Raw genomic sequence first — 14034 nt, forward strand, 5'->3', positions numbered from 1 at the left:
AAAGCAACAGATTAAATTTACCTTGAAAGACTCCTGAGTGCTCTCTACTGGTATCGTATACAATTTGGTTGGAGACAGCACCGGAGCATTAAAAGACCGGGAGCATTGAGTGCTGGGACGTATATATATATATATATATATATATATACACATAGAATGAATTTATACATATATCTATGTATATATAAACAAATAAAAATAATACGAAATATACATGTGTCCATATACATAATTACATAAATGATTTCATAAATATACATGGAGACTTTAAATATATAAATATGTATATATATTTAAATTCTACGTGCATATTGGTGTAATATTTTTACATAATTAAGTCATTTTATTGATTGCAATTTGGGGGCCCTGTCTGTCAACCCATGCCGAAAGTCCAGAGAATTTAAATTACTAGTACTATATTTAACCCTGTAACTTTCCATGACATGGGGGGTACTGTTTTACTCGGGAGACTTCGCTGAACACAAATATTAGTGTTTTGAAACAGTAAAACATATCACAGCGATGATATTGTTAGTGAAAGTGAAGTTTTCTGCATTTTTCACACACAAACGGCACTTTCACTGATGATATAATTGTTGTGATACGTTTTACTGTTTTGAAACACAAATATTTGTGTTCAGCTAAGTCTCCCGAGTATAAAGTCCTGATTGTGAATAGATTTCCTATAGATGTTATTAGATTTCAACTTTATTTAACACCGGTGAAGAGCTTAAAGGACCACTATGGTGCCAGGAAAACACTCTGGGGAGATCAGAGGAAAGTCCAGCAGGACGCAATGTGTGCCCATAAAACATTCACTCTCTGAATATCATGCAGCACTTTGCTTTCTCAACCAAATAGGCTTCAGTACAACGTATGGGGGTTGATAAATTTGCTCCTCTGTCAGGTGAAGACTAGCGCAGGATCTGAGTGGAAAGTCAGCAATAAACAGATTGGAAAGTAAAAAGTGTAGTGTGTGTTCCTGAAAATGACCTTATCCTTAAAACTAAGAAGCCAGGTTTAGTGAACTAATAATAAATGGAAACGGAGATCAGTGATCGCGCAAGGGAGAGTTATTCTGTGATCACGAAAGCTGAGCATTTAATATTATTCTGTCTCTGCAGCCCCCTGTATTGGGAACACCTTCTTCTGCCATAGCAACATGTGTATCAATAATTCCTTGGTCTGTAACGGGATCCAGAATTGCGCATACCCCTGGGATGAGAATCACTGTAAAGGTGAGAGGCGTTCTAATCTAGCCGTAACGTATGATTCAGCCTGATACAGACGGGAATTCTCCCAGGGATCAAACCTGGGAGAAGGTGATGTATAAATGTGTTACTGATCAGAGAACATAGCAATTCTGGAGCAAGGTCTCAGAAAGTGGAACAATCGTCATGGAAACCAATGGACTCAGGAGAAACCTTCCATTGGTTTCCATGGTTATTTATTATATATATATATCTCAAATGGATGTAGAGCATTAACATTAATTATAAGGGAAACATTTTAACAACAATTCTGTTTTTTTGTTTTATTTTTCCCCACACACATATATAAATATTGTTTAGCTATGTATTAAAATATGGTCTTTAAGTTAGTTTATTACTGGGAGATCGTAAATGTCAGTTATATTAAAGCTATAGTAAAAGTCTAAAATGTGGATATTCCCAGTACCACCAGTGCCAGATCAATATCAGTTGTATTGGCAAATGCATTGGTCTACGTTTGTCTGGGATATTGACCCACCCTGAAACCCTGTGCGCTCCTACAGGGCTGTCAAATGACATAACAACGTGTTATCTCTTACAGAAAAGAAAGAAGCCGGATTATTTGAGCAGATCACCAAGACCCATGGGACTATCATTGGCATTACGTCTGGTGTTGTGTTGGTTCTACTCATAATTTCCATCCTGGTCCAAGTGAAGCAGCCTCGGAAAAAAATTATGGCTCGCAAGACTACCTTCAACAAAACTGGATTTCAAGAAGTTTTTGATCCTCCCCACTATGAGCTCTTTTCACTGAGAGACAAGGAGATCTCTGCAGACCTGGCAGACCTATCAGAGGAACTGGAGAACTACCAAAAAAACAGGCGTTCATCGACCACTTCAAGGTGTATTCATGACCATCACTGTGGGTCGCAAACAGCAACTCTAAAACACAGCAGGACCAATCTCAGCTCAATGGACCTTCCTTTCCGCAATGATTTTGCACAACCTCAGCCAATGAAAACGTTCAATAGCACCTTCAAAAAAAGCACGTATACTTTCAAACAACAGGCCCTCGACTGCCCAGATCAAGGCATCGAAGACAGAGTTATGGAGGAGATTCCTTGTGAAATTTACGTTCGTGGCAGAGAAGACTGCGCTCAGGGTTCCGTTTCCATCGACTTCTAAATGCCGTTCGTAAATCATCACGTAGACAAATTTATATATATATATATATTTTTGAGACTCTCCCCATCACTAAATTTTCTAAAAGAAAATAAACTACTGATAATTGTAAAATAAAGCTCTATATTTTTTGAGCGAGAACCACATGAGTTTTGCATGGCATCGATATTCTGTATTTGTGAGATTAAACACGAGATAAAAAAAACAACCAACAAAAAAAAAAACTTGCACTCACCACAAAGGATGTTACAATTGATTTGACCCATGTCTATATTTTTAAAATGTATACCTGTTGCTTTCTTCTACAAAGGTACTCCGTGCAGTGAGAACTTAAAGGCCACATAAGGTGCTTTCAACAAAAACACACTTTAACAAAAATACATAACGTGTCATTCATTTTTTTTCTATTTTTTTTTAAATACATTTTATTTCCAAAATCGTCAATGTACTCTCCATTTTTATTTTTCAATCAGGCCATGAAAAAATAATATATATCTTTAGGGACTTAAATGTGCTTTAAAAAAATAATAGTAAAACACAATATTTATTTCATGGAATTGGATGCTTTTACATATTAAAACTTTTGACAGAAAAAAGTGATTCTTGGATTAGTTATGGAGTGATAAACGATGCTATGTTTCTAAGTAGAAGTATGGTTTAATAACGGATTTTGGATTACAAAGAGTGTTCAAAGTATATATTACATTTTAGCCCAAAACAGTGAACTGAAAATACAGCTGGCTTGGGGAATGTTTCTCAATTGAATATATTGCCCTAAAAATGTGAAATTCACTTTGACGTCATGACAATTCACATTTCAGCATATAACCCTGATACAGATTTATTTGTGAAGAATTGTAAAGGAAATTGTAGTTTTTTTGCCAAAAATAAATAGTTTCTAATTTGGCTATTTTAGCTTTAAAAATGCAATTATTTTATTGATTTCCCACAATTCCTAATTCCTCCCATGACTTAATGTAATATTTTAACCCTTGCTAGACAGCCTTACAATGATCGCAAGCCTTCGACGCATTTTCGGTCATGACTAAAGGTCATAAATGAATTCCCGGTATTGCTAAATGTACGACATATTTCATTATGTGTGTGTTTGTAAGATATGGTTATTTGTTGGTTACATTTTATTTCACTTTATTTATAACTAAACATATTTGCATTGTCTAAGAGCAGCCAATGTAATTGACCTCAAGCAATGCAGGTGCACAAGGAAAGGTTTAATTGGGCGGTTTATGACTGCATTAGGATTCATTAATTATTGCATTGTTAGTGTGTACATCAGCTGAAGGAGAAATCGGGGGGCTGTGTAATCAGTGCTGGATTTGCCATAAGAGCCACAGAGGTCACAACCTTTGGGCAGCAGGCAAGCGAGAGGTGGCACGGCCTTTAGAAGATAAAAGATCTCCCTCACCGGTTAGCCAATTCTCATGTCGTGGGGCCAGGCAAGCCAGCAGGGCTGGTGCTCAATATTGTATCACAGCCTTGCTGCAGGTTATCCCCACAACAGCCTTCAGCTCCCCCCACGAATCACATCCCTATCCCCCACCACAGCCCCCATCCCCCCACTATAACCCCCATTCCCCTGATCACATCCCTATGTCCCCACCATAGCCCATCCCCCCACGTTAACCCCCATTTCTCTAATCACATCCATATCCCCCACCACAACCTCCATCCCCCCACTATAAACCCCATTCCTCTGATCACATCCCTATGCCCCCACCATAGCCCTTATCCCCCCACTATAACGCCCATTCCTCTAATCACATCCCTATCCCACAACACAGTCCCATCCACACACAACCCACAACCACAGAAGCAGCGTCTCCCACCACGCACGCACCGTACACCACAAGAAAGAAGCAAGCAACCCCAGAAAGAAGGAACCCAACAAGTAACCTACCCTTACAAACGCAACACAACAAGCAGCCACCCCACACACACAACCACACAAGCAGCATCTCGACAAACCTTGCATTAACGCATCCAATCACATATCCCAAACTTTTGGATATATGTATATGTTATAGATCTATTTACAAGGGGGTGCATTGAGGAAACTGGCCTTGGGGCAGCACGGAGGGTAAATCCGACCCCTGTGTAATTTAGTGCTTAGTAAATACATTAATTGTCCTGCAGATACACAGAGAGATTACCAGCCACGGCGAGTGGCAGATAGAGGTAGTCACTGGTTCATAAAAACCTTTATGGCTGTCAAGTGGGGTGGTATATGTGATGTAATGGGTGGTGTATGTCATACTGAGTTAGCGTATGATGTAATGTGTTGTGTATGTCATACTGAGTTAGTGTATGATGTAATGTGTGGTGTATGTCATACTGAGTTAGTGTATGATCTAATGAGTGGTGGATGTCATACTGAGTTAGTGTATGATGTAATGTGTGGTGTATGTCATACTGAGTCAGTGTATGATGTAATGGGTGGTGGATGTCATACTGAGTCAGTGTATGATGTAATGGGTAGTGGATGTCATACTGAGTCAGTGTATGATGTAATGGGTGGTGTATGTCATACTGAGTCAGTGTATGATGTAATGGGTGGTGTATGTCATACTGAGTCAGTGTATGATGTAATGTGTTGTGTATGTCATACTGAGTTAGTGTATGATGTAATGTGTTGTGTATGTCATACTGAGTTAGTGTATGATGTAATGTGTGGTGTATGTCATACTGGGTTAGTGTATGATGTAATGTGTTGTGTATGTCATACTGAGTTAGTGTATGATGTAATGTGTTGTGTATGTCATACTGAGTTAGTGTATGATGTAATGTGTGGTGTATGTCATACTGAGTTAGTGTATGATGTAATGTGTGGTGTATGTCATACTGAGTCAGTGTATGATGTAATGAGTGGTGTATGTCATACTGAGTTAGTGTATGATGTAATGGGTGGTGTATGATGTAATGGGTGGTGTATGTCATACTGAGTCAGTATATGATGTAATGGGTGGTGTATGTCATACTGAGTCAGTGTATGATGTAATGGGTGGTGGATGTCATACTGAGTCAGTGTATGATGTAATGGGTGGTGGATGTCATACTGAGTCAGTGTATGATGTAATGTGTGGTGTATGTCATACTGAGTCAGTGTATGATGTAATGAGTGGTGTATGTCATACTGAGTTAGTGTATGATGTAATGGGTGGTGTATGATGTAATGGGTGGTGTATGTCATACTGAGTCAGTATATGATGTAATGGGTGGTGTATGTCATACTGAGTCAGTGTATGATGTAATGGGTGGTGGATGTCATACTGAGTCAGTGTATGATGTAATGGGTGGTGGATGTCATACTGAGTCAGTGTATGATGTAATGGGTAGTGAATGTCATACTGAGTCAGTGTATGATGTAATGGGTGGTGTATGTCATACTGAGTCAGTGTATAATGTAATGGGTGGTGTATGTCATACTGAGTCAGTGTATGATGTAATGTGTTGTGTATGTCATACTGAGTTAGTGTATGATGTAACGTGTTGTGTATGTCATACTGAGTTAGTGTATGATGTAATGTGTGGTGTATGTCATACTGAGTTAGTGTATGATGTAATGTGTTGTGTATGTCATACTGAGTTAGTGTATGATGTAATGTGTGGTGTATGTCATACTGAGTTAGTGTATGATGTAATGTGTGGTGCATGTCATACTGAGTCAGTGTATGATGTAATGAGTGGTGTATGTCATACTGAGTTAGTGTATGATTTAATGGGTGGTGTATGTCATACTGAGTTAGTGTATGATGTAATGGGTGGTGTATGTCATACTGAGTCAGTGTATGATGTAATGGCATTATGTCATACTGAGTCAGTGTATGATGTAATGGGTGGTGTATGTCATACTGAGTCAGTGTATGATGTAATGGGTGGTGTATGCCATACTGAGTTAGTGTATGATGTAATGTGTGGTGTATGTCATACTGAGTCAGTGTATGATGTAATGAGTGGTGTATGTCATACTGAGTTAGTGTATGATGTAATGGGTGGTGTATGATGTAATGGGTGGTGTATGTCATACTGAGTCAGTATATGATGTAATGGGTGGTGTATGTCATACTGAGTCAGTGTATGATGTAATGGGTGGTGGATGTCATACTGAGTCAGTGTATGATGTAATGGGTGGTGGATGTCATACTGAGTCAGTGTATGATGTAATGGGTAGTGAATGTCATACTGAGTCAGTGTATGATGTAATGGGTGGTGTATGTCATACTGAGTCAGTGTATAATGTAATGGGTGGTGTATGTCATACTGAGTCAGTGTATGATGTAATGTGTTGTGTATGTCATACTGAGTTAGTGTATGATGTAACGTGTTGTGTATGTCATACTGAGTTAGTGTATGATGTAATGTGTGGTGTATGTCATACTGAGTTAGTGTATGATGTAATGTGTTGTGTATGTCATACTGAGTTAGTGTATGATGTAATGTGTGGTGTATGTCATACTGAGTTAGTGTATGATGTAATGTGTGGTGCATGTCATACTGAGTCAGTGTATGATGTAATGAGTGGTGTATGTCATACTGAGTTAGTGTATGATTTAATGGGTGGTGTATGTCATACTGAGTTAGTGTATGATGTAATGGGTGGTGTATGTCATACTGAGTCAGTGTATGATGTAATGGCACTATGTCATACTGAGTCAGTGTATGATGTAATGGGTGGTGTATGTCATACTGAGTCAGTGTATGATGTAATGGGTGGTGTATGCCATACTGAGTTAGTGTATGATGTAATGTGTGGTGTATGTCATACTGAGTCAGTGTATGATGTAATGAGTGGTGTATGTCATACTGAGTTAGTGTATGATGTAATGGGTGGTGTATGTCATACTGAGTCAGTGTATGATGTAATGGCACTATGTCATACTGAGTCAGTGTATGATGTAATGGGTGGTGTATGTCATACTGAGTCAGTGTATGATGTAATGGCACTATGTCATACTGAGTCAGTGTATGATGTAATGGGTGGTGTATGTCATACTGAGTCAGTGTATGATGTAATGGGTGGTGTATGCCATACTGAGTTAGTGTATGATGTAATGATTGGTGGATGTCATACTGAGTTAGTGTATGATGTAATGTGTTGTGTATGTCATACTGAGTTAGTGTATGATGTAATGGGTGGTGGATGTCATACTGAGTCAGTGTATGATGTAATGGGTGGTGGATGTCATACTGAGTCAGTGTATGATGTAATGAGTGGTGGATGTCATACTGAGTCAGTGTATGATGTAATGAGTGGTGGATGTCATACTGAGTCAGTGTATGATGTAATGGGTGGTGGATGTCATACTGAGTCAGTGTATGATGTAATGAGTGGTGGATGTCATACTGAGTCAGTGTATGATGTAATGAGAGGTGGATGTCATACTGAGTTAGTGTATGATGTAATGGGTGGTGTATGTCATACGGAGTCAGTGTATGATGTAATGGGTGGTGTATGTCATACTGAGTTAGTGTATGATGTAATGGGTGGTGGATGTCATATTGAGTCAGTGTATGATGTAATGGGTGGTGTATGTCATACTGAGTTAAATAACGTGAAAAAATAAAGAACCCAAAAGGGTGTCTTACAAGAAGACAGCCAAAAGGGTAAGGGCCCAGTCCAATCTTAAGGTGGTAAAGTAGCAAAAAAACAAAAAATCTTTATTAAAGTCTATTAAAAAACTGGGACTGTGTAGTAATGAGCAGAGTCCTATGAGGAGAGTGATGATGGCATGGAGTGACGGCTTGCAATAAGCCAGAGAAAGCCGAAGAGCCCCTCACTTAATGAACCGAGGCAGTATGCTAGTCCATGCAAAAATCAGGGGACAAAAAGCAGTAGAGGAGAGAAAAAGGAGAAGGAGGGAGGAAAGATATACACCCCCAAGCTAATCCCTTACTCACTGTGCTAGCCCTTACTCTCCTAAATAACACCTTCGTGGGTGTTCTAATCTAGACTCCGTCTATACATCTGAAGCCCCAGATACTAAAACACTAAACAAACATAAGTGCAAGGTGCTAGAGTGCTCAGTGAAGTGAGAGCAGACTGATCCCGACGCGCGTTTCGGCGTAACCGTACGCCGTCATCAGGGGTATCTGAAGAGAGGCTGTCCCCGCGGTTTATTTTATATCGTTACCTCATTGGGTCCACCTGGGTAGTAACCAATCCGTGTGCTCGAAATATTCGGCCGTCTCACGAGTGGGGCTACGGGGGCGTGGTATGACATACCGCAAGCCCCGCCCCTAGTACCACGTGATAAACGGCCGGGGAGAAACAACGAGCACACATAGATCGGGAGAGGGGGAGATTAACCCTTGAAGTGCCCTATTAGCTCCCATTGACGATATACATAGCAGACCTTATAGTTCACTTACGTATATATTGTGTAAAGAAGGAAACAAGAAATAATTCATAGTTATAGCACATAAGTGAGTATCGAGTAGTCGATTTGGTGAAAACCTGGCGACATAGAAGCAGATACTGTATTACCACTTATAATATATGCCATAATTCAATAATTAAGTAACCTCCTAAATGATTTATATATACAAGTAATAGTCTTAAATTTAGGGTCATGGTGTCAGGATCGGGACAGGGATCCAACACGCAGAGTACAAACAGTGGCTACCTCTAGGCCTGAGCTCACAGGAGAAATAGAAGTAGTACGCGTCTCCTCTGGCGGGTTATTAGCACGAGACAATAACGCCTGTAGTGCTAGCGCCATCTGATCCATTCTGTGCTCCATGGCTTCGAACCTAGGATCAGAAGGACCAAGCTGACTGTTTGTACTTGCAGGATCCATTGGCCCTGTCGTAATGTCAGGATCGGGACAGGGATCCAACACGCAGAGTACAAACAGGTACAGGATACGTATACCGGACCTTAGAATGGCCGGACTAACGTACGGAGAATATAGAGAATAGTCAAAGACAAGCCGAGGTCGAGGGAACGAGAAGACAGGTAAGCGAGGAACAAGCCGGGTCAAGGGTAACAGAGATAAACAGAGTAAGTCAAACAAGCCAGGTCAGAACCAAAGGGATAACAGAAATACAAGAGCACTGTGTGACTAGGCAGACTAGAACCACGACAGGGCAATGAGCAAATGGGAGAAGCAAGTTTAAATACCCTGACTCGGAAGGGTAGACACGCCTCCGACGAGTCCTGATTAGTCTCTGAAGGATTGAGTGACAGGTCGTTCCGGGTTGGCGTCATGACGTCGGTTTCCGGACGTCATGCTAGAAAAGGAAGTGAGTCCCTCGCGGCCGGCGTTTACGTGACCGGATGGACCGCGAGGAACAGAGGAAACAGCCCGTCCGGACGGATGGACGTCTAAGTCTCTACCTCTCTCGGAGGTAGAGACTTCAGGTACCCTGACAGTACCCCCCTTCTCAGATACGCCCACCGGGCGGAAGGAACCGGGACGAGATGGGAAGCGGGAGTGAAACGCCCTGCGGAGACGAGGAGCATGAACATCCTCCTGAGGTACCCAACTCCTCTCCTCAGGACCATATCCCTTCCAATCGACCAGATATTGTACTCTCCCCCGGGAGATTCGAGAATCGATAATAGAGTTAACCTCATACTCCTCCTGACCCTCCACCTGAACAGAGCGAGGAGAGGATGATGTGGAGGAAAATCTGTTACAGACTAGTGGTTTCAACAATGAAACATGAAATGAGTTAGGGATGCGTAAGGCAGTTGGAAGAGCTAGACGATACGCAACTGGGTTAATGCGAGTTAGCACCCTGTAAGGTCCAATATAACGAGGCGCGAACTTCATGGAAGGCACTTTTAAACTGATGTTTCTTGTACTCAACCATACTCTATCACCTGGAACAAACACCGGAGCCGCCCTTCTACGTTTATCAGCGTGTTTCTTAACCAGCATAGAATTGTGCAGAAGAGTCTGATCCCACAACTTCCTCAAATTGGCAACATGAACATCAACCGACGGCACCCCCTGGGAAGAAGAAGCCGAAGGGAGAATAGATGGATTAAAGCCATAATTCATGAAGAAGGGGCTTGAACGAGTAGAATCACAAACGAGATTGTTGTGTGCAAACTCCGCCCAAGGAATCAAACCAACCCAATCGTCCTGGTGTTCGGAAACAAAACAACGTAAATATTGTTCAATCTTTTGGTTGGTGCGTTCAGCAGCTCCGTTAGACTGAGGATGATAGGCAGAAGAGAAATTCAATTTGATACCCAGTTGAGAGCAGAAGGACCTCCAAAAACGGGAAACAAATTGGGAACCTCTGTCAGATACAATTTGGGAGGGTATCCCATGTAATCGAAAAATCTCCCTTGCGAATATCTCCGCCAATTCGGGAGAAGACGGGAGTTTAGGCAGAGGAACGAAGTGAGCCATCTTGGTGAATCTGTCAACCACGGTGAGGATAACAGTCTGTTTTTTAGAGATAGGCAAATCAAAAATAAAGTCCATAGCCAAACAGGACCATGGCTTCTCTGGAACCTCTAAGGGGTGCAGAAATCCACAGGGAAGGGTATGAGGTTGCTTGGTCTTAGTACAAACCTCACATGCACCGATGAAATCTTTAATATCCTTCCGTAAATCAGGCCACCAGAAGTCCTTAGAGATCAAAGCACATGTCTTGCGAATACCAGGATGTCCAGCCACCTTGCTGTTGTGGAAACATTGCAACAGTTCCAGTTGTAGAACAGGAGGAACGAAACGTCGACCTTCAGGAGTCTGTTTAGGAGCTAGATGTTGCAGTTTAATGATCTCGGCAAGTAACGGAGAGTGAATCCTGAGATTCGTGTTGGCGATAATATTGCATTTCGGAACTATAGAAGAAAGAACCGGTTCAGATATAGTAGAAGGTTCATATTGGCGAGACAAAGCATCGGCTTTGGAGTTCTTAGAACCAGGTCTATAAGTAAGCACATAATTGAAGTGGGTCAGGAATAAGGACCAACGAGCTTGTCTGGCGGACAGTCGCTTAGCTTCCCCAATATAAGACAAGTTCTTGTGATCCGTTAAAATAGTAACAGGATGTAAGGTCCCCTCCAATAAATGTCTCCACTCCTTTAAGGCCATAATGACCGCTAAGAGTTCCCTGTCGCCAATGTCATATCTACTTTCAGGACCAGACAGTTTCTTAGAAAAAAAACCACAAGGGTGTAGTGGTTTATCCACCCCTAACCTTTGCGACAGAACAGCCCCTACGCCTGTCTCAGAGGCATCGACCTCGAGTAGGAACGGCAGAGTCGTATCAGGATGGACTAGAATTGGAGCAGAAGCAAAAAGATCCTTGAGAGTCTTGAAAGCAGCGAGAGCTTCATTAGACCAAGTCTTAGTGTCAACCCCCTGTCTGGTCATATTGGTAATAGGTGCAATAATAGAAGAGTATCCCTTAATGAAGCGCCTATAATAATTGGAGAAACCAATAAACCTCTGAATAGCCTTGAGTCCCTTAGGCAAAGGCCACTCTAAAATGGACTGGAGTTTGCCAGGGTCCATCTTAAAGCCTTCCCCAGAAATCACGTATCCAAGAAAGTCTATCTGAGACTGGTCAAAGCTACATTTCTCCAATTTACAGTATAAGCCATGTTGCAGGAGTTTGTGTAATACCTTTCTGACCTGTCTGTGGTGGGTCTCAACCTCTCTAGAGTGTATCAGTATGTCATCCAGGTATACAATAACACAATCATGTTGAAATTCCCTGCTAAACCAGAGCGGACGCCATTAACACCAGCTCCGCAACTTTTCATAAAAAAAAACCCTCAAAATAAGCCAAAACCCCCACACTGACAAGAAACTCACCCGAAAGTGCAGAGGACATAACCCCGACACGCCATATGCCGTTCTTCCAGGCGGCCAAAACGCCCAGGAAGAAACGAAAAACCGGGGCCTACCTCACCACTCAAAGCCTGGACCTGGCGGCACTGTTTGGCGCCTACACGCAGCCGGCTACGTCTGGGGAGAGGCCGGCACCGCAAGCTACAACACCCGCCGAGATGGGACGTAAGTCACCAAAATCACCCCCACAGACCACATCAGACGGGACGCAGACCTCAGAGACTATACCCCAACGGCAGCAACCATCTAAAATGGCGCCGCCGGGGTACAACGGGTCTGCAGAGATCCCGAAAGGCCCCCCACCAACAATGCCACACTCACAGCCCGTCCGGCCACACACTGGGCTCCCCACACCAGCTGCAGGGGAAGGATCTGCTCCGGTCACCCAGCGGGACTTCCAAAACCTGGTGGGAGAAATCAAACACCTACTGGCGTCCAACGTGGCAGCAATACAGGCAGACATACAAAAAGTCACTGACAGAGTGCGAACAGCAGAGGGGGATGTTGCCGACCTAAAACAAGATATGAACGTGGTAAAATACACTATCCAACACCTGCAGACCATGCAACAAGCACTCTCCCTGCACCAAGCCACACTGGATGACAGGTCCAGGAGGAATCATCTTAAAATAAGGGGCATTCCAGACACAGTGACCCCAGAAGAACTCCCCCACTATGTGCGAAGACTGGTGGCCACCATCCTACCGGCTGCACAAGCCAAAAAAGTCACCTTGGACGGGACATACCGCCTACCCAAGTCCAGCAGAGCCCCAGCATCGGCTGTACAGGATGCCATAGTCCGATTCTCACACTCCCACGACAAAATATCTATCTGGTCAGCACTGCAGGACAGGACCCCACTCATCTTCGAAGGCGCTAGCCTTACCTTCTATCAAGACCTCACGAGGTCCACCCTGCAGTGGCGGAGATCCCTCCAACCTCTTACAAGCCAATTGAGAACAGCTGGCATCAAATACCGCTGGATGTCCCCCAGACTACTGGTGGTAAATCATGAAGGGACCGTACACAAAATCTCGTCGCCGGATGACACCCTGACCTTCCTCAGGGCACTGGGCCTGCCGTCCCAAGTGACGACGGATGAAGGACGGGCAAACACCCGCAGCTATAACCCCTCCCGAGTGGTCCCTTTCGAACCAGCCGCTAGACCGACCACGCACTTAGGGACCTGAACACCCAGGGAACTGAAAACCTGCTAGCTACATGCTATTCCAGGACTTGTTTTATGTTGCCCACTGTTATTGATTATATGCTACAGAGTCACACACACGAGAGGCCTCCAGGGAGGTCCCACCACCCCTTGACCCCCAATATGAAGAAACGGGGCCAGCTCTCCCCCCCCCCCGCCACCCCCTTGGTAAGGGGCAATACCTACGGAGGGCCAGTTCACACACCAGCAACAACCACTACACACGCGATAGCTCCACAAAGAACAGCCCGACCAGACCCATACTTCACACCACTCCAAATAAAACACCTCACAACTCACTACTACAAGCCACACGCTCACATCTAATCCAATTACCCATCCCAAACACACAACACACATGTTCAAACTGTTTTTTTAAAAAATAAGTGCTAAACGACTGTCGTTATGTCTGTTTGATCCACACAAATGTTCTATATTAGTCAACCCCGCTGCAGCTGTTGGGGCACAGCGGTATGTTATGTTGGATGTTATCCATAATGTGCACAACAAAAATAAAGAATTAAAAAAAAAAAAAAAAAAAAGAAATTCCCTAAGAACCTATTTAATCAAATCCTGAAATACTGCAGGTGCGTTACAAAGA

The 14034-nt window shown here is 42.9% G+C and overlaps 1 protein-coding gene across 1 annotated transcript in view; it reads left to right on the forward strand.

Annotated features, from left to right (window-relative positions):
• NETO2 (neuropilin and tolloid like 2) overlaps window positions 1-2884 on the forward strand; it is a 31629-nt gene extending 28745 nt beyond the window's left edge. Inside the window, exons 8-9 of the mRNA XM_063438505.1 lie at window positions 1125-1238; window positions 1813-2884. Of these exons, the coding sequence (XP_063294575.1) occupies window positions 1125-1238; window positions 1813-2396 (698 nt within the window). The 3' untranslated portion in view covers window positions 2397-2884. The remainder of the gene's footprint in view (window positions 1-1124; window positions 1239-1812) is intronic.
• The last annotated feature ends 11150 nt before the right edge of the window (window positions 2885-14034 follow it).

The sequence above is a fragment of the Pelobates fuscus genome, chromosome 12 (genome assembly GCF_036172605.1).
Source record: "Pelobates fuscus isolate aPelFus1 chromosome 12, aPelFus1.pri, whole genome shotgun sequence".
Taxonomy (NCBI): Eukaryota; Metazoa; Chordata; class Amphibia; order Anura; family Pelobatidae; genus Pelobates; species Pelobates fuscus.